The sequence below is a fragment of the Salmo trutta genome, chromosome 36, assembly GCF_901001165.1.
Source record: "Salmo trutta chromosome 36, fSalTru1.1, whole genome shotgun sequence".
NCBI lineage: Eukaryota > Metazoa > Chordata > Actinopteri > Salmoniformes > Salmonidae > Salmo > Salmo trutta.
Window position 1 is genome coordinate 7524209 of NC_042992.1, and position 27364 is coordinate 7551572.

Here is a 27364-nt window from a genome sequence, read left to right on the forward strand (position 1 = left end):
AGATCACAAACACACACACATTGACTGTACAAAAGGACTCTGCTGCATGACAAGTACATACCGTATCTGGCATATTGGTGTCTGCCTGACCATGTTTCACGTGACCACCAAGCCAATCCAGTTGTCTGACAATTGGTGGGGGACATACTGGTCCCGAATCTTTCTCTGTGTTTCTTTGAAAATCCGTATTGATGTTAAAATTTCATGATACAGTATATCGCTTAAGCTGTTGTCTTTTGCTTGCTTGTCTGAATACAAGGTTCTCGTATTGTCTCACCAGCTCGCACAGATGCTCTTCCAAAATTGGACATAGACATTATTGTTCTTAGCAAATCTCAAAATAAAAAGCACAAAAAAAGGAAGCTTGCAAGTAGTACAAGCGAAGTAGCAGAACGGCCACCAGAAGGGATATCGGAGAAGACGTGATGTAGACACAGGAGCGGAACTTCAACACTGCCCCTCAGTATTCCCAAAGGATGACAGGTAGGTTTCAATCTCCAGGTAGGAAAAAACTGTGTTGAATGACAAGGAGCTGCTCCTTTTGTGACAAAAGAAAAAAAACGACATTGCAACACCGCGCTACGCTCCATCGGCCCTGTTTGCTTATTGTCTGTAGACCCCGAAAATGTGGTCGGAGGCTTCCTATGGAGGGTGTGACGTAATTGCGGAGCCTCTGGAGGCATGCAGAGACCAAATTGAGCTCCGGTACGCCTCGCCTCGCGCCTCCTATTGACATTAACATGCTGGCTGTGCTCTGTTTGCATCACTTTCAATGGGGGATTTTTATTATGAAGTCGAACCATAAATTCCACTGTTGTGGTTAATCATTATTGTAGATAGCTTCACACATAGGTGAGCCCAGCTACCTAGAGCTTCTTAGGGCTAGGCGTTCCGCTAGCGGGACAACTTCTGGTGAAACTGGAGGGCGAGCAATTCAAATAAATAATCATAAAAATTATGGATATTTTAACATTTAGGTACATACAAGTGTCTTATATCGGTTGAAAGCTTAAAGTCTTGTTCATCTAACTGCACTGTCCGATTTACAGTAGCTATTACAACGAAAGCATGCCATGCGATTGTTTGAGGACGGCGCCCCACATCAATATTTTTCCACCGGCACAGGTTTCATAAATTCACAAATAGTGATTAAATATTCACTTACTTTTTGAAAATCTTCCTCTGATTTGTCATCCGAAGGGTCCCAGCTACAACATGTAGTGTCGTTTTGTTAGATAAAATCCTTCTTTATATCCCAAAAAGTCTGTTTAGTTGGTGCCATCGATTTGAGTAATCCACTTGTTCAACATGCAGAGAAAGGAATCCGAAAATCTACACCTAAACTTTGTTTTAACAAGTCAAAATACATTTCTATTTATTCCTCAGATACCCTAAAATGTAATCAAACTATAATATTTCTTACGGAAATAAGTATGTTCAATAGGAAACCAATTTTAGCAGGTGCGTCTTGTCTTCATGGCGCACACAAACACAAATTTCCAAGACTGTGTCCCTGTACTAAAACTGTTAGCATGCTAGCTAATCCAAACAACACATATTGCATGGAAAGTCTGTAGAATATGCTTTGGTAACTAGCTAGCTGGCCTAGTTGGTGACATAACAAAAACGCCAGTTAACGTTTGCTAGCTAGCGAGCTACGTTTGCGTACTAGCTACAGTTACCCAGAGCCATATGGCTCCAACACTGGGCTAGGTAGCTGGCAAATGCTAGCTAGATAGCAATCTACCTATGCTGAATTCATGTATCCCCCCCTAAAAAGCTAAACAAATTGCATGGAAAACATACTTTCTCTCTCCTGTCTTGATGTTTCGTCTCATCTACGAACACATAGTTTTTTTCATACAGAAAACTGAAACAGAAGGCATTTGAACCCAGTCTGGCACAAACAGAAGATTCATGTGGGAGACAAGCCTATACACGATCTATATACCTACGTACCATTTGACACATATAATTAAATTATACAAATATTTTGCTTCTAAGTAGCCCTTTTTCTTTTATTCCAGGTTTTATCTAAAGATTCCGCAAAACGTAAAATACACAATGGACAAAAAAACTATTTCAGTTTCTCCTCATCGCTCAGCCACATAATGCCAGGGTATATCTGGTGTGCTTTCTGGAATAAGAGCAAGCGTATATATCATGGTAAAAAGGGCAACAGAGGATAAAATTAGTTTCATTCTCTATTTCTTCAAGGTGTTGGATTAAACTTGGTTAAGCTTCTCTAGTGTCCGTGAGTTATTTACCTAGTTACATATACTTTCCTCTTCCATTTCACTACAATACCGACCTGTTTCAATACGCACGGGCAATATCCCTGATCTTACCTGTGACCATAGCGATCTCTTGCTTTTTCATAATAAATCTCTTACAAACAAGTGTATTTATTCTCCCACTTGGATCGCACTTCCGCAAGCTTGAAGCTTGAAAATGAGAACCAGGTTTTCAAGATGGGAACTGTAATGTACTGTATAAGTTTGTACATTTAGTGCAAACCTGACCATTTCTGAACAAGAAATCGTTGGTACACTACTGTAATTACATATCGCAATTACTACCAGATACATCTTGTTATTACATTGTAATTATGAGTCGTTACAGTGAACTACAGTAATAAGGACCACTTAAAAGGAAGTGCTCCCTAAAAATATTACTTAGAACTCTGAGTTTTGGCAAAAAAAAAAAAGATGTTAGCATTGTCAAAAATGTAGCAAATGAGGCACACTGTTGACACTACAAATGTATTCAGTCTGAAAGGTGGCAAGTCTAATGGTCACTTTATGGATGCTGTAGTCTCGTTCTTATCTGATGTCTAGATATTGAGCTAGGTAGGAGATTGTATTTTCCTAATTCTAACAACCCTGTTACAAATCCGATATTTGGTACTTGGTAACGGCCGGACGGCTCATGAGGAGATGCAGGCAGTGTGTTGTGTACCTAGAAGGTGATTTTTTACATTTTCATCAACATTGGTGTCATATTGGCTTTATATATATGACAGGAGGGAGATTGTTATTTAACATCAAGCTTCAATCAAAGCTTACTATTGTCGAACAATCGGACAGATGTGTAAACTAATGTGGATTAGCTAAGGACTTGTTCTAACCTTTGAACGGCATTTACGTGGCATCAATACCCCCTGACAAAAAGTGTTTCAGTTACTCAACTCCATGGGGTTGAAATTCTCTGCAGATCAGTTTCAAACTTCAGGATTCTTGTTTCTTTGGAGGAATTTAAACGTTCGATTGACTCGCGTTACTGAGGAACGTGATTGTTATTAGGATTTCAAGCGGTGGTACATATGATTGAGTTTACCTATGATGTTTGTATGTTTCTGTATGTAATTGTAATGTACGTGTGTCTACATCTGAACGTTTTTACGTCTGATATCGGTCTGAATATTGTCCCCCTGCTGCTGCTGTTGGACCAAGTCTCTCTTGAAAAATAGATTTAATCTCAATGAGACTACCTGGATAAATAAAGGTTAAATAAACAATGAGACTACCTGGATAAATAAAGTAATAAAATAAAATATATAGTCTAAATTTTTCTTCGATCGCATGCAATCGACAATATGATGTTATTGTGACGTCAAACACAGATTTATTTCCACTGCAACGCTGCCATCATGTGCAGGATTGACAAAGCGATCAATTTATCAGATAATAGAAAATCGGCAGCTTCTACAAAAATGTTAGACTCACGAGCCTCCTAACCACGCGAGCTTACATGAATGGTTCACAGCCCGCATATCAACCATTTGGGGATCAGCGGCTCGTAGGGCTACAAAAAAAAACGTCTCACTTCATTTGAATAGTTCCATATTGAAGATCTACACATGTTCAAACTATCAACAAAAGTATCTGTTCATAATTTTTATTTTATTTTATTTCACCTTTATTTAACCAGGTAGGCAAGTTGAGAACAAGTTCTCATTTACAATTGCGACCTGGCCAAGATAAAGCAAAGCAGTTCGACAACATACAAAAACACAAAGTTACACATGGAGTAAAACAACATACAATCAATGATGCAGAAAAAAAAAATAAGACTATATACAATGTGAGCAAATGATGTGAGATAAGGGAGGTAAAGGCAAAAAAATGCCATGGTGGCAAAGTAAATAAAGTATGGCAAGAAAAACACTGGAAATAAGCAAATGCTTGCTCGGGTTACTTCCCTTTAGACGTACCTATACACAGCACAAAACGGAATAACTAAATGGATAGCAATTAACTAAAAATCAATACAATCTTACAAGGAGAAATGTTAGAAAATGGTCTTACCTGTGTAATGTCTGTCATCTTCAAAATGGACACACGGTGGAAGAACGAAACAGAGAATTGTGTTAGTTTCTATACACATACAACACATAGTGGATATAGTGCTACTTTATATCTTACTGTAAACAGAGCCATACACTAACAGAGCCATACACTAACAGACCCATACACTAACAGAGCCGTGACCTGACAGAGCCATACACTAACAGAGCCATACACTAACAGAGCCATACACTAACAGAGCCATACACTAACAGAGCCGTGACCTCACAGAGCCATACACTAACAGAGCCGTGACCTGACAGAGCCATACACTAACAGAGCCATACACTAACAGAGCCGTGACCTGACAGAGCCGTGACCTAACAGAGCCATACACTAACAGAGCCATACACTAACAGAGCCGTGACCTGACAGAGCCGTGACCTAACAGAGCCATACACTAACAGAGCCATACACTAACAGAGCCATACACTAACAGAGCCATACACTAACAGAGCCATACACTAACAGAGCCATACACTAACAGAGCCATACACTAACAGAGCCATACACTAACAGAGCCATTCACTAACAGAGCCATACACTAACAGAGCCATTCACTAACAGAGCCATGCACTAACAGAGCCATGCACTAACAGAGCCATGCACTAACAGAGCCATTCACTAACAGAGCCATACACTAACAGAGCCATACACTAACAGAGCCATTCACTAACAGAGCCATGCACTAACAGAGCCATGCACTAACAGAGCCATACACTAACAGAGCCATACACTAACAGAGCCATACACTAACAGAGCCATACACTAACAGAGCCATACACTAACAGAGCCGTGACCTGACAGAGCCATACACTAACAGAGCCATACACTAACAGAGCCATACACTAACAGTGCCATACACTAACAGAGCCATACACTAACAGAGCCATACACTAACATAGCCATTCACTAACAGAGCCATACACTAACAGAACCATACACTAACAGAACAAATCCAAAATTGGTTCTGGTAAAAATGTACATCAGTTAGAGTCCTATATCGCTTTAGTATCTTTACTCACAGTGGCAGACGGGTTTGGGAGAGTCCCACTTGCCCAGCTTGTTGCAGTGTGTTGAGTTCCTGCCGACCAGGATGAATCCTGGCAGACAGCTGTACTGCAGTACCGTCCCCTCCACTGGGGGCCCCAGGGCCAACTCGGATACACGCCCGTTCTCCAGAGACGTCCACACCCGGGGGCACTGTAGTACTAGGGGATGGAGGGATAGATCAGGGTTAGAGAGGGTATGGGTGAGAGGGAGGAAGGGAGGGGTGAGGGAGGGAAGGGGGGGCTCAGGGTTAGAGGGGGTATAGGTGTCACGTCCTGACCAGCAGAGGGAGTAGTTGTTTAGTATTTGGTCAGGACGTGGCAGAAGTTGTGTGTTGGTATTAGTTTCTAGTTGTTCTGTTTCTGTGTTAGTCTTGTGACTCCTGATCAGGAACAGCTGGATATCGTTGTTCCTGATTGGGAGTCATATATTAGGAGTGTGTTTTTCACCTGGGGTTTGTGGGTTGTTGTTTTAGCACTGCTTTATGTTAGCCTGCTAACTGTTCCTGTCGGTCTATTGTTTCTTGTTTTCTGTGTTCATTTTATTCTAATTAAATAGAAAGATGAGCATTCACATCCCGTCTGCGTTTTGGTCATCCATTCACCACGACAGCCGTTACAGAACAACCCACCAAACAAAGACCAAGCAGCGGAGAAAGGAGCAGCAGACGGAATACATGGACTATAGTGAGAGATGGACTTGGGAGGAGATTCTGGACAGGGCAGGACCTTGGCACCAGGCTGGGGAATACCGTCGCCCAAGGGAAGAGACAGAGGAGGCCAAGGCGGAGAGGCGTCGATATGAGGCTATGTACGCGCTGGCGAGGAAGCCGGAGAGGCACCCCCAATATTTTTTTTGGGGGGGGGCACACGGGTAGTTTGGCTAGGCCAAGGAAGAGCCATAAGCCAGCTACCCGTGATTATATGGAGGAGTGTATGGAGTGGAGGGCGCCGTGTTTTGCTGAGGTGCGCACAATCTCGCCCATATGCACGCACAGTTCGGTGCAAGCTATTCCAGCCCCTCGCAGATGCCGTGCTAGAGTGGGCATCCAGCCTGGTAGGAGGATGCCTGCGCAGCGCGTCTGGTCGCCGGTACGCCTCCTAGGACCAGGCTACCCTACGCCCGTTCTACGCACGGTAACCATCAAGCCCCTGCACAGTCCAGTTCGCCCTGTACTAGCACCCCGCTCGTACAGGGCTGCTAGTTCCACCCAGCCAGGACGGGTTGTGCAGGAGGTGCGAGCAAGACCACCTGTGCGCCTCCATGGCCCAGTCTGTCCGGTTTCCGCCTCTCGTGCTGACCCGGAAGTGAGTACCTCCAGTCTGGCACGACCAGTACCAGCACTACGGATCAAGCTTCCCATGAGTCAGCCTAGTCCTATTCAGCCTGTTCCCGCTCCTTGCACTAGCCCTGAGGTGCGTGTCTCCAGGCTGGCACATCCAGTACCAGCCCCACGCATCAGGCTTCTGGTGCGTCAGCCCAGCCTCGCCAGTCTGGAGCCGCCAGAGCCGCCCGCCAGTCTGGAGCCGCCTGAGCTGCCCGCCAGTCTGGAGCCGCCTGAGCCGCCCGCCAGTCTGGAGCCGCCAGAGCCGCCCGCCAGTCTGGAGCCGCCAGAGCCGCCCGCCAGTCTGGAGCCGCCAGAGCCGCCCGCCAGTCTAGCCGCCAGGGTCATCAGCCAGGCGAGCGCAGCAAGAGTCGCCCGCCAGCCAGGCGCAGCCAGGGATGCCCGCCAGCCAGGCGCAGCCAGGGATGCCCGCCAGCCGGGCGCAGCCAGGGTCGCCCGCCAGCCGGGCGCAGCAGGAATCGCCCGCCAGCCAGGCGCAGTCAGGGTCGCCCACCAGTCCTCCGACGCGGCCAGGGGCGCCACCTAAGTGGGCGACGCCGAGGGTGGAGCGGGGTCCACGTCCCGCACCTGAGCCACCTCCAATATAGGTGGATTGGGGAGGGGGGTGTAGCACAGGTGCCATCGTTGACGGCAGCCACCCTCCCTTCCCTCCCCTTTGTGTTTAGGGTTTTTTTTTTTTTTTTTTGTATTGGGGGATTTTTTTTGTGTGTTTTCTTTTAAGGTGCATTCCGGGGTCTGCACCTTTCGGGGGGTACTGTCACGTCCTGACCAGCAGAGGGAGTAGTTGTTTAGTATTTGGTCAGGACGTGGCAGAAGTTGTGTGTTGGTATTAGTTTCTAGTTGTTCTGTTTCTGTGTTAGTCTTGTGACTCCTGATCAGGAACAGCTGGATATCGTTGTTCCTGATTGGGAGTCATATATTAGGAGTGTGTTTTTCACCTGGGGTTTGTGGGTTGTTGTTTTAGCACTGCTTTATGTTAGCCTGCTAACTGTTCCTGTCGGTCTATTGTTTCTTGGTTTTTGTGTTCATTTTATTCTAATTAAATAGAAAGATGAGCATTCACATCCCGTCTGCGTTTTGGTCATCCATTCACCACGACAGCCGTTACAATAGGTGAGATGGAAGGAAGGAGGGAGGGACGTAGGATTGACGGGGTTGGGGGTGCAGGAGAAAATGTATTCCTCAGGTTTTAGGTTCTAATATACTTCCATAACGCTACTGTATCATACTACAATACGCAAGTGGGCCTGTGATGAATTTTCTAAAAGAGTGAGAGAAAAACACAGAAAAGATAACTAAAGAGTGGAACACAGTGAGTCGACAGGGGTTACGGTGAGTCGACGTGGGGTTGCGGTGAGTCGACGTGGGGTTGCGGTGAGTCGCGTGGGGTTGCGGTGAGTCGCGTGGGGTTGCGGTGAGTCGCGTGGGGTTGCGGTGAGTCGCGTGGGGTTGCGGTGAGTCGCGTGGGGTTGCGGAGAGTCGCGTGGGGTTACGGAGAGTCGCGTGGGGTTACGGAGAGTCGCGTGGGGTTACGGAGAGTCGCGTGGGGTTACGGAGAGTCGCGTGGGGTTACGGAGAGTCGCGTGGGGTTACGGAGAGTCGCGTGGGGTTACGGAGAGTCGCGTGGGGTTACGGAGAGTCGCGTGGGGTTACGGAGAGTCGCGTGGGGTTACGGTGAGTCGCGTGGGGTTACGGTGAGTCGCGTGGGGTTACGGTGAGTCGCGTGGGGTTACGGTGAGTCGACGTGGGGTTACGGTGAGTCGACGTGGGGTTACGGTGAGTCGACGTGGGGTTACGGTGAGTCGACGTGGGGTTACGGTGAGTCGACGTGGGGTTACGGTGAGTCGACGTGGGGTTACGGTGAGTCGACGTGGGGTTACGGTGAGTCGACGTGGGGTTACGGTGAGTCGACGGGGGTTACGGTGAGTCGACGGGGGTTACGGTGAGTCGACGGGGGTTAAGGTGAGTCGACGGGGTTACGGTGAGTCGACGGGGGGTTACGGTGAGTCGACGTGGGGTTACGGTGAGTCGACGGGGGGTTACGGTGAGTCGCGTGGGGTTACGGTGAGTCGCGTGGGGTTACGGTGAGTCGCGTGGGGTTACGGTGAGTCGCGTGGGGTTACGGTGAGTCGCGTGGGGTTACGGTGAGTCGCGTGGGGTTACGGTGAGTCGCGTGGGGTTACGGTGAGTCGCGTGGGGTTACGGTGAGTCGCGTGGGGTTACGGTGAGTCGCGTGGGGTTACGGTGGTCGGGGTTACGGTGAGTCGCGTGGGGTTACGGTGAGTCGCGTGGGGTTACGATGAGTCGACAGGAGGTTACGGTGAGTCGACAGGGGTTTACGGTGAGTCGACTTGGGTTACGGTGAGTCGACAGGGGGTTACGGTGAGTCGACAGGGGTTACGGTGAGTCGACAGGGGTTACGGTGAGTCGACAGGGGTTACGGTGAGTCGACAGGGGGTTACGGTGAGTCGACAGGGGTTACGGTGAGTCGACAGGGGTTACGGTGAGTCGACAGGGGTTACGGTGAGTCGACAGGGGTTACGGTGAGTCGACAGGGGTTACGGTGAGTCGACAGGGGTTGCGGTGAGTCGACAGGGGTTACGGTGAGTCGACAGGGGTTACGGTGAGTCGACAGGGGTTACAGTGAGTCGACATGGGTTACAGTGAGTCGACAGGGGTTACGGTGAGTCGACAGGGGTTATAGAGACGTAACATCGTTGCCATGAAAAAGCTGCATGCCTTGGGTGGATAGCAGTGGAGTATGTGAATGGATGTTAGAGGGCCTTACCTCGTTCAAAAAGGAGTAATCCCCCTGTTTGAAGGGGCTGAAAAGTAGACAGTACGCACGATGGAGAAAGACGGGTCAAAGCAGAAAGAGATGGAGAGTTTTTGAGTAACCTTGACTAAGACTAGACTTCCGTTAACTGCCCAATGCGAATGCCTAGGCTTTAGCTCTGTGGGCTAACACAGTCTTGTGGTGCACAGGAGACCCAGTCTGTCACACGTGGAAGCAGATATATAGATATATGGTCAGTTATGGAGTGTATTAGAGTAGAAGAGTTACTCACAACATTTGCTGCGCTGAGTGAGGTCAGTCCAGGTACCGTTGGGTAGACACTTCCTAACATTGGGTCCTACGATCACTCTGCTCCCTCTGCAGATGTACTCAATCTCATAATCCAGAGGTAACACCTGCACACTGCGGATCTGGACACACACACAACACACACACACACACACACACACACACACACACACACACACACACACACACACACACACACACACCACACACACACACACACACACACACACACACACACACACACACACATAACGTGAGATAGGGAGCTGTATCTGTTGAATAATTGTCATCTACATTTGTTACAATCTAGTACAGTAAATAAACCTGCGTCCCTTACCTGCTCTTGGGTCAGTCCTCTGTACCTTATCCCTCCATCTCTGGGAGGACGGATGATCGCACAGCCTCCTGGGAACAAGAAGAGAGACACACTGTCAGATAAACAAGAAATGAGCAGGACATGATGAGAGCCAACCAGCCAGCCAACCAGCCAGCCAGCCAGCCAGTCAGCCAACCAGCCAACCAGCCAGCCAACCAGCCAACCAGCCAGCCAGCCAGCCAACCAGCCAACCAGCCAGCCAGCCAGCCAACCAGCCAACCCTGTCCCCTGGCTTGGTTTCAAAATGGCTCTCTATTCCCTTTATAGTGCACTACTTTTGACTAGGGTCCATAGAGCTCTGGTCAAATGTAGTGCACTATGAAAATATGGTGACATTTTGGGATGCGACCTATCTGTCAGATCTCTCTGTATCTGTTAGTCTGTTAGCCTTTTCTTCCTGTAAACACTGTCAGTACCTGCCCGTGGCCACTAGGTGCAGCTCTATACCTACTGACTACTTATCAGACCTCAATCAATCTTTTCATGATTTCTCGCCTCTTTTTCAACCGTATTGGAGGAGGAGATTCAAAGTCCCACCCCTGTGACCTTTTCCAATGAGTTTTGAGAAGGAGGAGTGTTCTCTGGAGCATTAGTCAGGAAGTCCAGCCTCAGCTGCTTCTCCATGTACTCCATGTTAGCCTGTGCCTTCTGAAACACGGCCTCCAGTTTATCAACTGCTGTCTCCATTTTGAGTAGTTTACGTTCTGTCTTCTTCTTCTCCAAGCACCCAAACTCACTTTACTTGAATCTGAAGTCAAATGTCTACTGTTTGCTGATGATCTGGTGCTGTTATCCCCAACCAAGGAGGGCCTACAGCAGCACCTAGATCTTCCGCACAGATTCTGTCAGACCTGGGCCCTGACAGTAAATCTCAGTTAGACAAAAATAATGGTGTTCCAAAAAAAGTCCAGTTGCCAGGACCACGAATACAAATTCCATCTAGACACCGTTGCCCTAGAGCACACAAACAACTATACATACCTCGGCCTAAACATCAGCACCACAGGTAACTTGCACAAAGCTGTGAACGATCTGAGAGACAAGGCAAGAAGGGCCTTCTATGCCATCAAAAGGAACATGAAATTCAACATACCAACTAGGATCTGGCTAAAAATACTTGAATCTGTTATAGAACCCATTACCCTTTATGGTTGTGAGGTCTGGGGTTCGCTCACCAACCAAGAATTCACAAAATGGGATAAATACCAAATTGAGACTCTGCATGCAGAATTCTGCAAAAATATCCTCACTGTACATTGTAAAACACCAAATAATGCATGCAGAGCAGAATTAGGCCGATACCCGCTAATTATCAAAATCCAGAAAAGAGACATTCAATTCTACAACCACCTAAAAGGAAGTGATTCCCAAACCTTCCATTACAAAGCCATCACCTACAGAGAGATGAACCTGGAGAAGAGTCCCCTAAGCAAGCTGGTCCTGGGGCTCTGTTCACAAACACAAACAGACCCCACAGAGCCCCAGGACAGCAACACAATTAGACCCAACCAAATCATGAGAAAACAAAAAGATAATTACTTGACACATTAGAATTAACAAAAAAACAGAGCAAACTAGAATGCTATTAGGTCCTAAACAGAGAGCACACAGTGGTAGAATACCTGACCACTGTGACTGACACAAAATTAAGGAAATCTTTGACTATGTACAGACTCAGTGAGCATAGCCTTGCTATTGAGAAAGGCCGCCGTAGGCAGACCTGGCTCTCAAGAGAAGACAGGCTATGTGCACACTGCCCACAAAATGAGGTGGAAACTGAGCTGCACTTCCTAACCTCCTGCCCAATATATGACCATATTAGAGACGCATATTTCCCTTAGATTGCACAGATCCACAAAGAATTCAAAAACAAATCCAAAATGTTTATTTATTTTCCCTTTTGTACTTTAAATGTGTGCACATAATATGACATTTGAAATGTCTTTATTCTTTTGGAACTTCTGATGGTGCAATGTTTACTGATCATTTTTATTTCACTTTTGTTTATTATCTATTTCACTTGCTTTGGCAATGTTAACATATGTTCCCCGTGCCAATAAAGCCTTTCAATTGAATTGAATTGATTCATTGAGATCAGAGCCGCAATAAAATGCCTTTGTCTAGTGAAGGAGATAGTACACAGATGGGAGAGGTAGACAGGCTCTGATGAACACGTCAACAAACAAAGTCATGTCAACTGAGGACCGAATTCTCCCTACTTGACAGGCTTATTACACACCTACACACACACACACACACACACACACACACACACACACACACACACACACACACACACCTACATTATATCACACACCTACACTATATCACACACCTACACTATATCACACACACACACACACCTCGCAATACAACACAATTAGGCCATTTACATGAATGCAATAATGCTAGCTGATTAACATTTACATGAATGCAATAATGCTAGCTGATTAACATTGTAGCCTAGCTTCACACTGTTGCTGTATAGGCCTAGCAGATATAACTGGATGTAATTCTCATTGGAGTGATGTCACTGCTGCCATCCACATCATAGCCTATTGCTCTCTCATACATCTAAATGTGGGTATTCCATCTGCTGTGGTTGTTAGCTGATTAACGGTGTAGCCTCTCTTGGGCAGGTGGGACGCTAGCGTCCCACCCACGGTTCACACTACTCAACAGCCAGTGAAAAATCAGAGCGCCAAATTCAAAACCACAAAATGTCATAATTCAAAGTTCTCAAACATACGACTATTTTACAACATTTTAAAGATACACGTCTCCTTAATCTAACCACATTGTCCAATTTCAAAAAGGCTTTTCATCAGATGACACTCCTAGGACATCATGTTACACAATACACGCATTTTTTGTTCGATCAAGTTGATATTTATATCCAAAAACAGCCTTTTACATTGGCGCGTGATGTTCAGAAAATATTTTGCCTCCAACACTGTCGATGAATCAGCACAACAATTTACAAAAATACTCATCATAAACGTTGATAAAATATTAAACTATTATTCAAAGAATAATAGATGAATATCTCCTTTATGCAACAGCTGTGACAGATTTCAAAAAAGCTTCACGGGGAAAGCACACTTTGCAATAATCTGAGTACTGCGCTCAGAAAAATACAATAGGCAATACAGATACCTGCCATTTTGGAGTCATATAAAATCATAAATAGCATTAGAAATATTCACTTACCTTTGATGATCTTCATCAGAATGCACTCCCAGGATCCTAGGTCCACAATAAATGTTGTTTTGTTCGATAAAGTCCATAATTTATGTCCAAATACCTCCTTGTTGTTTCCGCGTTCAGTAAGCTACTCCAAGTGTAGGAAGCGCAACGAAAATTTCACGACGAAAAGTCAAAAAAAGTTATATTTACGTTCATTCAAACATGTCAAACGTTGTATAGCATCAATCTTTAGGGTCTTTTTAACTTAGAACTTCAATAATATTCCAACCGGACGATTCCAGTGTCTTGAAAAACGTTTTGGAACACAGCTAACTCTCACGTGAACGCACGCCAATGAAGTCATGTCCTTTCCTGAGTCAACAACTTCCAACTTCCTTTGTTCACTCTCTGTTCATCATAGACGCCTCAAACAAATTTCTAAAGACTGTTGACATCTAGTGGAAGCCTTAGGAAGTGCAAAATGAACCCTAAATCACTGTGTGTTCGATAGGCAATGACTTGAAAGGACTACAAGCACCAGACTTCCCACTTCCTGGTTAGATTTTTCTCAGGTTTTTGCCTGCCATATGAGTTCTGTTATACTCACAGACACCATTCAAACAGTTTTAGAAACTTCAGAGTGTTTTCTATCCAAATCTACTAATAATATGCATATTCTAGTTCCTGGGCCCGAGTAGTAGGCCGTTTAATTTGGGTACGTTTTTCATCCGGCCGTGAAAATACTGGCCCCTACCCTAGAGAAGATAACAGTGTAGCTGGAAAACGAGCTATAGGTTTTGTCTACTAGACAACAGCCTGTGTCCTCTCAACAGGCCACATAGCATCGTGTTTCTCACATAGAAACGTAATCCAGAATCTAGATTCTGTTTCTATGATTTCGCATACATCTGAGTGTTGCTGTGGGTATTCCGTCTGTTCTGCTGTGTTGTAACTGCCTCTCTATACCCCAGCTCCCTGAGGACGTGTGTGTGTGTGTGTGTGTGTGTGTGTGTGTGTGTGTGTGTGGTGTGTGTGTGTGTGTGTGTGTGTGTATTTGTTTTCCTACACTATTAGGACCCCAATGTCCTAATAATCCAACTTAATACCTTTAAAAGGTAGGAAAACAATAACTTTTTTGAAACATCAGGACTTTTTTTCAGGTCCTGAATTTGTTCAAATGCTATTTTAAGCTTAAGGGTTAGGTTTAGGGTTTAGGTTTAGGGCTATTTTTATTAGGCAAAACATGTACACTACAAAAGGTACAGGAATGTCCCAAAAACACAGCTGTGTGTGTGCAGTAATGGAAAAAGCACCAAATTGTAATACTTGAGTAAAAGTAAATATACCTTCATTTGAGGCTCCCAAGTGGCACAGCAGGCTAAGACACTGCATCTCAGTGCAAAAGGCATCACTACAGACCCTGGTTCAATTCCAGGCTGTATCACAACCAGCCGTGATTGGGAGTCCCATAGGGAAGCGCACAATTGGGTTAGGGTTTGGCCATTGTAAATAAGTTTTTTTTGACTGACTTGCCTAGTTAAATAAATAAACAGAACATTTATTTTTATTTAACCTTTAACTAGGCAAGTCAGTTAAGAACAAATTCTTATTTACAATGATGGCCTAGGAACAGTGGATTAACTGCCTTGTTCAGGGGCAGAATGACAGATTTTTACCTTGTCAGTTCGGGGATTCGATCTAGCAAAAATGACTTAAGTAAAAGTGAAAGTCACCCAGTAAAATACTACTTGTGTCACGTCCTGACCATAAAAAGCTTTTATTTTCTATGGTAGAGTAGGTCAGGGCGTGACAGGGTTTTTTGTCTAGTTTATTTATGTCTATGTTGGTTCTAGTTTCTTTTTTCTATGTTGGGGGTTTTGTCTAGTTTATGTATTTCTATGTGGGGTTCTAGTTTCTGTAATTTCTATGTTTTTTTGGGGGGGATGATCTCCAATTAGAGGCAGCTGGTCATCGTTGTCTCTAATTGGGGATCATATTTAAGTTGTTGTTTTTCCCACTAGGTTTTGTGGGAGATTATTTTGAGGTAGTGTATGTTTCACCTCTTCGTCACGGTTTGTTATTTTGTTTAGTAGTTTATTTTGTATGCCTTGCATAGTTTCACAGTTAAAATAAAATGTGGAATGATACACACGCTGCGCTTTGGTCCCATTCTTCAGACAGCCGTGACAACTTGAGTAAAAGTCTAAAAGTATTGACACTGATCCCGTAGAGGTTAATCGTATAATAATGTGTATAATAATATATATAATAGAGGTTTAAAGTATTAGTGTAGTAGTAGTGTAAAGTAGTAGTGTGATGCAGAATGAAAACTAAACTAAACTCCGCCGCATTTTGGTCCACTTCTTCCTGAGACAGCCGTTACACAGAAAGGGAAAGTCCAGCAGAGGTTGGTATTAAAAACTATGGAGTAATATTGTTAGGGTAGACTACAATGAAAACATTGTCTTCTAGTTAGGAGAGAATAATCATGGTTTGGTTTCTTTTATTTTCTAAACCTTACGATGGGTGATAGTGACGAAAACATTAATAAGGAGGGTTGATGTACATTCAATGAGTGTTAACAGTATGTGAATGGTAATAAAAATATATATATAAACATCCCTTTTTCAGGACCCTGTCTTTCAAAGATAATTTGTAAAAATCCAAATAACTTCACAGAGCTTCATTGTAAAGAGTTTAAACACCGTTTCCCATGCTTGCTCAATGAACCATAAACAATTACATGAACATGCACTTGTGGAACGGTTGTTAAAACACTAACAGCTTACAGACGGTAGGCAATTAAGGTCACAGTTATGAAAACTTAGGACACTAGAGGCCTTTCCACTGACTCTGAAAAAACACTAAAAGAAAGATGCCCAGGGTCCCTGCTCATCTGCGTGAACATGCCTTAGGCATGCTGCAAGAAGGCATGAGGCATGCAGATGTAGCCAGTGCAATAAATTGCAATGTCCGTACTGTGAGACGCCCAAGACAGCGCTACAGGGAGACAGGACGGACAGCTGATCATCTTCGCAGTGGCACACCACGTGTAACAACACCTGCACAGGATCGGTACATCCAAACATCACACCTGCGGGACAGGTACAGGATGGCAACAACTGCCTGAGTTACACCAGGAATGCACAATCCCTCCATCAGTGCTAAGACTGTCTGCAATAGGTTGTGAGAGGCTGGACTGAGGGCTTGTAGGCCTGTTGTAAGGCAGGTCCTCACCAGACATCAACAACGTCACCTATGGACACAAACCCACCGTCGCCGGACCAGACTTGACTGGCAAAAAGTGCTCTTCTCTGACGAGTCGCGGTTTTGTCTCATCAGGGGTGATGGTCGGATTCGCGTTTTAGTCGAAGGAATGAGCGTTACACAGAGGCCTGTACTCTGGAGCGGGATCGATTTGGAGGTGGAGGGTCCGTCTTGGTCTGGGGTGGTGTGTCACAGCATCATCGGATTGAGCTTGTTGTCATAGCAGGCAATCTCAACGCTGTGCGTTACAGGGAAGACATCCTCCTCCCTCATGTGGTACCCTTCCTGTAGGCTCATCCTGACATGACCCTCCAGCATGACAATAGCACCAGCCATACTGCTCGTTCTGTGCATGATTTCCTGCAAGACAGGAATGTCAGTGTTCTGCCATGGCCAGCGAAGAGCCCGGATCTCAATCCCATTGAGCACGTCTGGAACCTGATGGATCGGAGGTTGAGAGCTAGGGCCATTCCCCCCCAGAAATGTCCGGGAACTTGCAGGTGCCTTGGTGGAAGAGTGGGGTAACATCTCACAGCAAGAACTGGAAAATCTGGTGCACTCCATGAGGAGAAGATCCACTGCAGTACTTAATGCAGCTGGTGGCCACAACAGATTCTGAATGTTACTTTTGATTTTGACCCCCCCCCTTTGTTCAGGGACACATTATTTGATTTCTGTTAGTCACATGTCTGTGGAACTTGTTCAGTTTATGTCTCAGTTGTTGAATCTTGTTATGTTCATACAAATATTTACACATGTTCATTTTGCTGAAAATAAACGCAGTTGACAGTGAGAGGACGTTTCTTTTTTTTGCTGAGTTTACGCTAATGAATTTATTTTTTAGCACTCTAATGATGCGATACTTTAGTAATACAAGGTACAAGGTTAAATAATGAGTAGAGTGGTAATGGAGACTACTGCGCCCGCTGCATTTGGGGGGGGGGGGTGCGATGCAAGCCTTAGCATCTTTTTCAAAAGAGCAGTAACCAATCCACTTGAAAGCAATCGGATCAGGAAAATGGTACATAGAGGTGTATGGCCCAGATCAATAGTGGTTCATAGAGGTACGGTTTTTATGTTAAGGGAGACGTAGGAGACCACATCTCAAACAACTTTTTAATAGATGCCAGGGATAAAACATCACTGATCCCTTATGCTAAAGAAATGTTTTGTTTCCAATCCAGGAGAATGGGGGTAGTATTTACTTTTTTCTACCTCTCTTTGAAATGTTTCCCGAGGCTATGGTTTTTCGGAGAGAGCAGTGAGTGAAATTCTGCAGTGTAGTTAGTATAAAAGGTATCCGGATTAGGTAGTAAACTACCAAATTAAATAAGGCCTGGCCATTTCTGTTTGTTTTTACCATATGGTTTACCACACACACACACACACACACACACACACACACACACACACACACACACACACACACACACACACACATACACAACTTACTGGTTATGAATATGGGTTAGTGCCGAGGTATTTTAAAGGGGCACAGTCACACATGGGATTTTCAGAAGTTTTTATTTTCTGAGTTTAATTGAACACATGAATTCATTTTGATTAAAAAAATGTACTGGAGAAACTTACTGTGAACCTGGGACACGAAATGTATGAAATGATTGACTGTTTTTACATAATTGGTCTAATAGAGAAAGAGACGCTTCTTTGAAGGGTTTGAATGACCTCTGACCTCTTTCCTGACATTCTAGTGTGGTTTGACCGCCCTCACTGGAAAGCCGAGAGACATTGGATGATGAATTTAAAGTCATTTGTAATGATGGATAATTACGGAGAAGGTTATATTTAATATTTCTATGTGTAATGGATGGATAGTCCTGTCTCTAGTCTATGTTTCTATTCCTTGAATCAAGTTATGGGTACAAATCTTTTCTTTATGGAGTTATTATGGGTAGTGATTCTAATCCGATTTTGTTATTTTAATTTGTTTTGTTTTATTTCTCATCAGTAGTGTTGTTATTTTTTACACATTAGTCACTATGGTGAGTCGTGTCAAAATGGGGGAATTACCAGTCTTTTGAGGGTTTTGGATTGAAGTTTAGACACCTTGAGTGATATGTTGGGATGTATTGAGTGATATACACTGCTCAAAAAAATAAAGGGAACACTTAAACAACACAATGTAACTCCAAGTCAATCACACTTCTGTGAAATCAAACTGTCCACTTAGGAAGCAACACTGATTGACAATAAATGTCACATGCTGTTGTGCAAATGGAATAGACAACAGGTGGAAATTATAGGCAATTAGCAAGACACCCCCAATAAAGGAGTGGTTATGCAGGTGGGGACCACAGACCACTTCTCAGTTCCTATGCTTCCTGGCTGATCTTTTGGTCACTATTGAATGCTGGCGGTGCTTTCACTCTAGTGGTAGCATGAGACGGAGTCTACAACACACACAAGTGGCTCAGGTAGTGCAGCTCATTCAGGATGGCACATCAATGCGAGCTGTGGCAAGAAGGTTTGCTGTGTCTGTCAGCGTAGTGTCCAGAGCATGGAGGCGCTACCAGGAGACAGGCCAGTACATCCGGAGATGTGGAGGAGGCCGTAGGAGGGCAACAACCCAGCAGCAGGACCGCTACCTCCGCCTTTCTGCAAGGAGGAGCAGGAGAAGCACAGTCAGAGCCCTGCAAAATGACCTCCAGCAGGCCACAAATGTGCATGTGTCTGCTCAAACGGTCAGAAACAGACTCCATGAGGGTGGTATGAGGGCCCGACGTCCACAGGTGGGGGTTGTGCTTACAGCCCAACACCGTATAGGACGTTTGGCATTTGCCAGAGAACACCAAGATTGGCAAATTCGCCACTGGCGCCCTGTGCTCTTCACAGATGAAAGCAGGTTCACACTGAGCACGTGACAGACGTGACAGAGTCTGGAGACGCCGTGGAGAACGTTCTGCTGCCTGCAACATCCTCCAGCATGACCGGTTTGGCGGTGGGTCAGTCATGGTGTGGGGTGGCATTTCTTTGGGGGCCGCACAGCCCTCCATGTGCTGGCCAGAGGTAGCCTGACTGCTATTAGGTACCGAGATGAGATCCTCAGACCCCTTGTGAGACATATGCTGGTGCGGTTGGCCCTGGGTTCCTCCTAATGCAAGACAATGCTAGACCTCATGTGGCTGGAGTGTGTCAGCAGTTCCTGCAAGAGGAAGGCATTGATGCTATGGACTGGCCTGCCCGTTCCCCAGACCTGAATCCAATTGAGCACATCTGGGAAATCATGTCTCGCTCCATCCACCAACGCCACGTTGCACCACAGACTGTCCAGGAGTTGGCGGATGCTTAGTCCAGGTCTGGGAGGAGATCCCTCAGGAGACCATCCGCCACCTCATCAGGAGCATGCCCAGGCATTGTAGGGAGGTCATACAGGCACGTGGAGGCCACACACACTACTGAGCCTCATTTTGACTTGTTTTAAGGACATTACATCAAAGTTGGATCAGCCTGTAGTGTGGTTTTCCACTTTAATTTTGAGTGTGACTCCAAATCCAGACCTCCATGGGTTGATAAATTGGATTTCCATTGATTATTTTTGTGTGATTTTGTTGTCAGCACATTCAACTATGTAAAGAAAAAAGTATTTAATAAGATTATTTCTTTCATTCAGATCTAGGATGTGTTGTTTAAGTGTTCCCTTTATTTTTTGAGCAGTATATAAAGGACTGTATTGTTGCGTTGTTTGTTCTGTTTTGTTTAGATAAATCTCACCAGATTGGATGATCGGGATAATTTCCTGACCCTATGACTCTGCGATGAGGTTGACAGTGTGATAAGGGGAGTATAACCAATTTGGAAAAATTGTTTCAACAGAATGTGTTGTTATTCTCTTTGACGTTTGTTTAGAGATTTGAATTAATATTTGTCCGAAGTAATAATTTGTCATGTTGTCTGGATTTCCTGAATCAGATATGAACTGAGCTGTTGTTCTGATCTCTTCTTGTGTGTGGTGTTAAAGTATGTAATGATGTTTGAATTCATATGTTCCTTACCCCCTTCTGAGATTGAATTGCACTATACGAAGGGTTGAAACTCAATGACAACAGAGGTCATTTACAATTGTAATGTACTAAGTGTAAGAAAGCATTTTATTTTCCCTCGTTTTAATGCTTGTTTAAGGAAATGCTTGTAAGCCATTTAATATTAGGCTACCTAATACTGATACTTAGTCTCAAAAGGGAGGAAAAGCAGTGGAAAATTACATCATTAGTCATGCTATCCTGGGTTTTACTGCTTAAAGAATAGTCTCTTGTCTCAGACTCACATTAAACATCTCCAATCCATAATCATAAGACTGGGTTTACAGCTAAGAGACGTTTGGGTGCAACCGCAGCATGTGAAATCCCGTGGGTTTACTATCTAAAGAAAGTCACATGTATGGAACCTTGCAGAAAGGATATTTGTTGTTGTGAATGCAGTTAGACGGTTGAGCCCTGGTGCTATCAACCTTGTGCTATCTTAAGTTTACACAGACAACAAATTACCTTTTACACACTATCTACTGACTGCCACGTATACATATATATGTGTCTTCTCTATAAAAGCATTGAACCGGCACTGTTCGTTGAACTTTTCAACTATGCACTGTTGAGTGAGTAGTTGATTCTCCATTTTTTGCTAATCTTATGATAAAGTGTTGTTTGAAAGAATCTGCAGTCTCTCTTCCCGTTGATTAGAAATTCCACGACAAAACTATACAGACAATTCCTTCGACCTCATGGCTTATTTCTTTGCTCTGACATGCACTGTCAACTGTGAGACCTTATATAGACAGGCGTGCGCCTTTCCAAATCATGGCCAATCAATAGAATTTACCACAGGTGGACTCCAATCAAGTTGTAGAAACATCTCAAGGATGATTTCGCTTCGTCATTATGGGGTATTGTGCGTAGATAAACAAAAATATTTAATCAATTTTAGAATAAGGCTGTAACGTAACAAAATGTGTAAAAGTCAAGGGGTCTGAACTCTTTCCGAATGCACTGTACAACAGGTTATATAACAGGTTATAACAGGGTATATAACAGGTTATATAACAGGGTGTATAACAGGGTGTATAACAGGGTGTATAACAGGGTGTATAACAGGGAATATAAAAGGGTATATAACATGGTATATACCAGTTTATAGTAGAGTGTATAACAGTAAATAAAAGTGTATATAGCAGGGTATATAACAGGGTGTATAACTGTAAATGTAACAGGGTATATAACAGGGTATATAACAGGGTGTTAACAGGTTATATAACAGGGTATATAACAGGTTATATAACAGGATGTATAACAGGGTATGCATGAGTATAGGGTATATAACCGGATGTATAACTGTATATTATAGGGTATATAACAAGATGTATAACAGGGTATATAACAGAGTATATAACAGTGTATATGACAGGATGTATAACAAGGTATTTAACAGGATGTATAACTGGGTATATAAAAGGGTATATAGCAGGGTATATAACATGGTATATACCAGTTTATAGTAGAGTGTATAACAGTAAATAAAAGTGTATATAGCAGGGTATATAACATGGTATATACCAGTTTATAGTAGAGTGTATAACAGTAAATAAAAGTGTATATAGCAGGGTATATAACAGGGTGTATAACTGTAAATGTAACAGGGTATATAACAGGGTGTATAACAGGGTATATAACAGGGTATACAAGGTATATAAGACAGCGTATAAAACAGTATATTAGTGGGTATATAACATGATGTATAACAGGGTATATAACAGTATATAGCAGGGTGTATAACAGGTTATATAAGACAGTTATAACAGGATGTATAACAGCATATAACAGGGTATATAACATGTTGTATAACAGTATATAAACAGATTATATAACAGGATGTATAACAGGGTACTATAGGGTGTATAACAGGGTGTAATTTGTATTTATTTATTTCACCTTTATTTAACCAGGTAGGCAAGTTGAGAACAAGTTCTCATTTACAATTGCGACCTGGCCAAGATAAAGCAAAGCAGTTCGACACATACAACAACACAGAGTTACACATGGAGTAAAACAAACATACAGTCAATAATACAGTAGAAAAACAAGTCTATATACAATGTGAGCAAATGAGGTGAGATAAGGGAGGTAAAGGCAAAAAAAGGCCATGGTGGCGAAGTAAATACAATATAGCAAGTAAAACACTGGAATGGTAGATTTGCAGTGGAAGAAAGTGCAAGTAGAAATAGAAATAATGGGGTGCAAAGGAGCAAAATAAATAAATAAATACAGTAGGGGAAGAGGTAGTTGTTTGGGCTAAATTATAAATGGGCTATGTACGGGTGCAGTAATCTGTGAGCTGCTCTGACAGCTGGTGCTTAAAGCTAGTGAGGGAGATAAGTGTTTCCAGTTTCAGAGATTTTTGTAGTTCATTCCAGTCATTGTCAGCAGAGAACTGGAAGGAGAGGCAGCCGAAGGAAGAATTAGCTTTGGGGGTGACCAGAGGGATATACCTGCTGGAGCACGTGCTACAGGTGGGTGCTGCTATGGTGATCAGCGAGCTGAGATAAGGGGGAACTTTACCTAGCAGGGTCTTGTAGATGACCTGGAGCCAGTAGGTTTTGGTGACGAGTATGAAGCGAGGGCCAGCCAACGAGAGCGTACAGGTCACAGTGGTGGGTAGTATATGGGGCTTTGGTGACAAAACAGATGGCACTGTGATAGACTGCATCCAATTTATTGAGTAGGGTATTGGAGGCTATTTTGTAAATGACATCGCCGAAATCGAGGATCGGTAGGATGATCAGTTTTACAAGGGTATGTATATAACAGCATATTATAGGGTGTATAAAAGGATGTGTAACAGTATATAAACAGAGTATATAACAGGATGTACAACAGGGTATATAGCAGGATGTATAACAGGGTATATAGGAGGGTATATAAGAGGGTATATAAGAGGGTATATACCAGTTTACAACAGGATGTATAACAGTAAATAAAAGGGTACAACGGTATATAACAGGGTATATAACGGTATATAACAGGGTATATAACAGGGTGGTGTATAACAGTATATAAGAAGGTATATAACAGAGTAAATGATAGGGTATTTAATAGTATATGACAGTATATAAGACAGTATATAAGACAGTATATAACAGGATATATACAAGTATATTACAGGGTATATAACAGGATGTATAACAGGGTACATAACAGTATATAACAGGGTATATAAGACAGTATATAACAGGTTGCATAACAGTATATAACATGGGATATAACAGTATATAATGGGGGGTATATAACAGGGTGTATAACAGCATATAATAGGGTTTAACACAGTATATAACAGGGTGTATAACAGCATAACAGGGGGGTATATAACAGAGTGTATAACAGAGTATATAACAGGGTATATAACAGGGTATATAACAGGGTATATAACAGAGTGTATAACAGAGTATATAACAGGGTATATAACAGGGTATATAACAGGGTATATAACAGCATATTACAGGGTATATAACAGGGTATATAACAGCATATTACAGGGTATATAACAGGGTATATAACAGTATATAACAGGGTATATAACAGCATATTACAGGGTATATAACAGGGTATATAACAGGGTATATAACAGCATATTACAGGGTATATAACAGTGTATATAACCAGGTGTATAACAGGGTATATAAAAGGGTATATAGCAGGATGTATAACAGAGTGTATAACAGAGTGTATAACAGAGTGTATAACAGTATATAACAGTGTATATAACAGTAAATAACAGGGTATATAACAGGAGGTATAACTGTATATTATAGAGTATATAACAGGATATATAACAGGGTATATAACAGCATATTACAGGGTGTATAACAGCATATAAACAGAGTATATAACAGGATGTATAACAGGGTATATAAAAGGGTATATAACAGGGTATATAAAAGGGTATATAACAGGGTGTATAACAGGGTACGTAACATGGTATATAACAGTATATAACATGGTATATAACAGTAAGTATAAGCATACATTACAGGGTATATAATAGCATATTACAAGGTGTATAACAGGGGTATATAACAGGGTGTAAAACAGTATATAACGGTGTATAACAGGGTGTATATAACAGGGTATAACAGTAAACAACAGGGGTATAACAGGATATATAACAGGTATATAACAGGGTGTATAAAACAATATATAACAGGATGTATAACAGCATATAACAGGGTATAACAGGTTGCATAACAGGGTGCATAACAGGGGTATAACAGGGGGTATAACAGGGGGTATAACAGGGGGTATAACAGGGTGTATAACTGTAAATGTACAGGATATAAAGCAGGGTATATAAACAGGGTGTATAAAACAATATATAACAGGAGGTATAACAGGGGTATAACAGGTTGCATAACAGGGTGCATAACAGGGGGTATAACAGGGGGTATAACAGGGTGCATAACAGGGGGTATAACAGGGGGTATAACAGGATATATAACAGGGGGTATAACAGGGTGTATAACAGGGGGTATAACAGGGGGTATAACAGGATATAAAGCAGGGTATATAACAGGGTGTATAAAACAATATATAACAGGATGTATAACAGCATATAACAGGGTATAACAGGTTGCATAACAGGGTGCATAACAGGGGTATAACAGGGGGTATAACAGGGTATATAACAGGGTATATAACTGTAAATGTAACAGGATATAAAGCAAGGGTATATAACAGGGTGTATAAAACAATATATAACAGGATGTATAACAGCATTTAACAGGGTATAACAGGTTGCATAACAGGGTGCATAACAGGGGGTATAACAGGGGGTATAACAGGGGGTATAACAGGGTGCATAACAGGGGGTATAACAGGGGGTATAACAGGGTGTATAACAGGGGGTATAACAGGGGGTATAACAGGATATAAAGCAGGGTATATAACAGGGTGTATAAAACAATATATAAACAGGATGTATAACAGCATATAACAGGGTATAACAGGTTGCATAACAGGGTGCATAACAGGGGGTATAACAGGGGGTATAACAGGGGGTATAACAGGGGGTATAACAGGGGGTATAACAGGGTATATAACAGGGTATATAACTGTAAATGTAACAGGATATAAAGCAGGGTATATAACAGGGTGTATAAAACAATATATAACAGGATGTATAACAGCATATAACAGGGTATAACAGGTTGCATAACAGGTTGCATAACAGGGGGGTATAACAGGGTGCATAACAGGGGTATAACAGGGGGTATAACAGGGGGTATAACAGGATATATAACAGGGGGTATAACAGGGGGTATAACAGGGGGGTAGGGGTATACAGGGGGTATAACGGGTATAACAGTGGGGTATAACAGTATATAAAAGGGTACATAAGTGTATAACAGGGTGTATTACACAGTACATGACAGGGGTGTATAACAGTATATAACACGGTATATAACAGGGGGTATGTAACAGGGTATATAACAGAGTGTATAACAAGATATTCTGCCTGAGAGCTTTAGTGTCATACCACTATGACATGTGATAACAAGCGACGGATGTTCACAGCAAATGTCCATTTGTGTTATGGCACCGCTCTCTCGTTTGTGGTCGATTGGTTTTTTTTAACCCTGGGGTTTAGTCTAGCCTGCCATGCCTTCACTGGTGAAGTGGCTGGAAATGGTGGCTGGCTGTCTGGCTGTCTCTGGTATTAGTCTGCATCCCAAACGGCACCCTATTCCCTACATAGGCTCTGAACAAAAGTAGTGCACTGTGTGAATGGGGTGTCATTGGGACACAGCCGTGGTCTCAGGAGCAGTCACAGTGGTTTTCGTCCCAATGTGCAGACTGATCTGGTTGATGAGAAAGGAGTCCATACATATGAAGAATACCAATACATGCAAACTAAGCCATCAAAACAGAGGGAGGACCTTTGACCATTGCAGATATACAATACCATGCATACACACACACACACATACAAGCACACACACACACACACAAGCACACACACACACAGTCACTCACACATCTGTCACGTCAAAGACACACATTTAAATGAAAGCAAAAATTCATTACCCGTGGTTGTATTGTGTTTGGCCGCCGTGAGGAAGGGGAACACCAAGACAATTAAAATAAGTAATGACAGTGCCATCCCTCCACCTGCAGAAAGAAGAGGAGAGGTGGAGAGATATTAAGAATGGGGGGGGAAGGAGAGAGAGAGTTACACTGAAGATGGATAATACAAAGAGACAGAGAGAAACCAAGAGGTGGAGGGTAAGAGAAAGGAAGGGAGGGAGAAGGGAGGAGAAAGAGAATATGGCAGAGAGAAGAGAGAGAGAAGAGAGAGAGAGAGAGAGAGAGAGAGAGAGAGAGAGAGAGAGAGAGGATTTGAGAGAATTCTCCATGCGGAGAAAGAGAGAGAGAGAGAGAGAGAGAGAGAGAGACAGAGAGAGAGAGAGACTCAGATAGCAACAAACGTTCCCACAAATTCAGAGGGGGGAGACAGACAGAGAAAGAGAGGGGGGAGAGAGAGACAGTGAGAGAGAAAGATGGCGAGGTATAATAAAAGAGAGCTAAATGTTACATATATAATCACTAATGAACAAAGAACCTTGGTGGGAGTTCCATCTAACTACAGTCCCTGTCTCTGTCTTTGTTATTTCATTAGTTTTGGATGGCATCAGTAGTATGGTGCCA

At 43.3% G+C, this 27364-nt stretch overlaps 1 protein-coding gene across 1 annotated transcript in view; it reads right to left on the bottom strand.

Moving 5' to 3' along the window:
- The window catches only part of LOC115175312 (gamma-aminobutyric acid type B receptor subunit 1), a gene marked incomplete in the record, with an annotated part of 211185 nt that overhangs the window by 149785 nt on the left and 34036 nt on the right, over positions 1-27364 (bottom strand). The window contains 5 exon segments of the mRNA XM_029734486.1: positions 4308-4325; positions 5372-5557; positions 9810-9948; positions 10164-10231; positions 26744-26827. Coding sequence (XP_029590346.1) covers positions 4308-4325; positions 5372-5557; positions 9810-9948; positions 10164-10231; positions 26744-26819 — 487 coding nt within the window.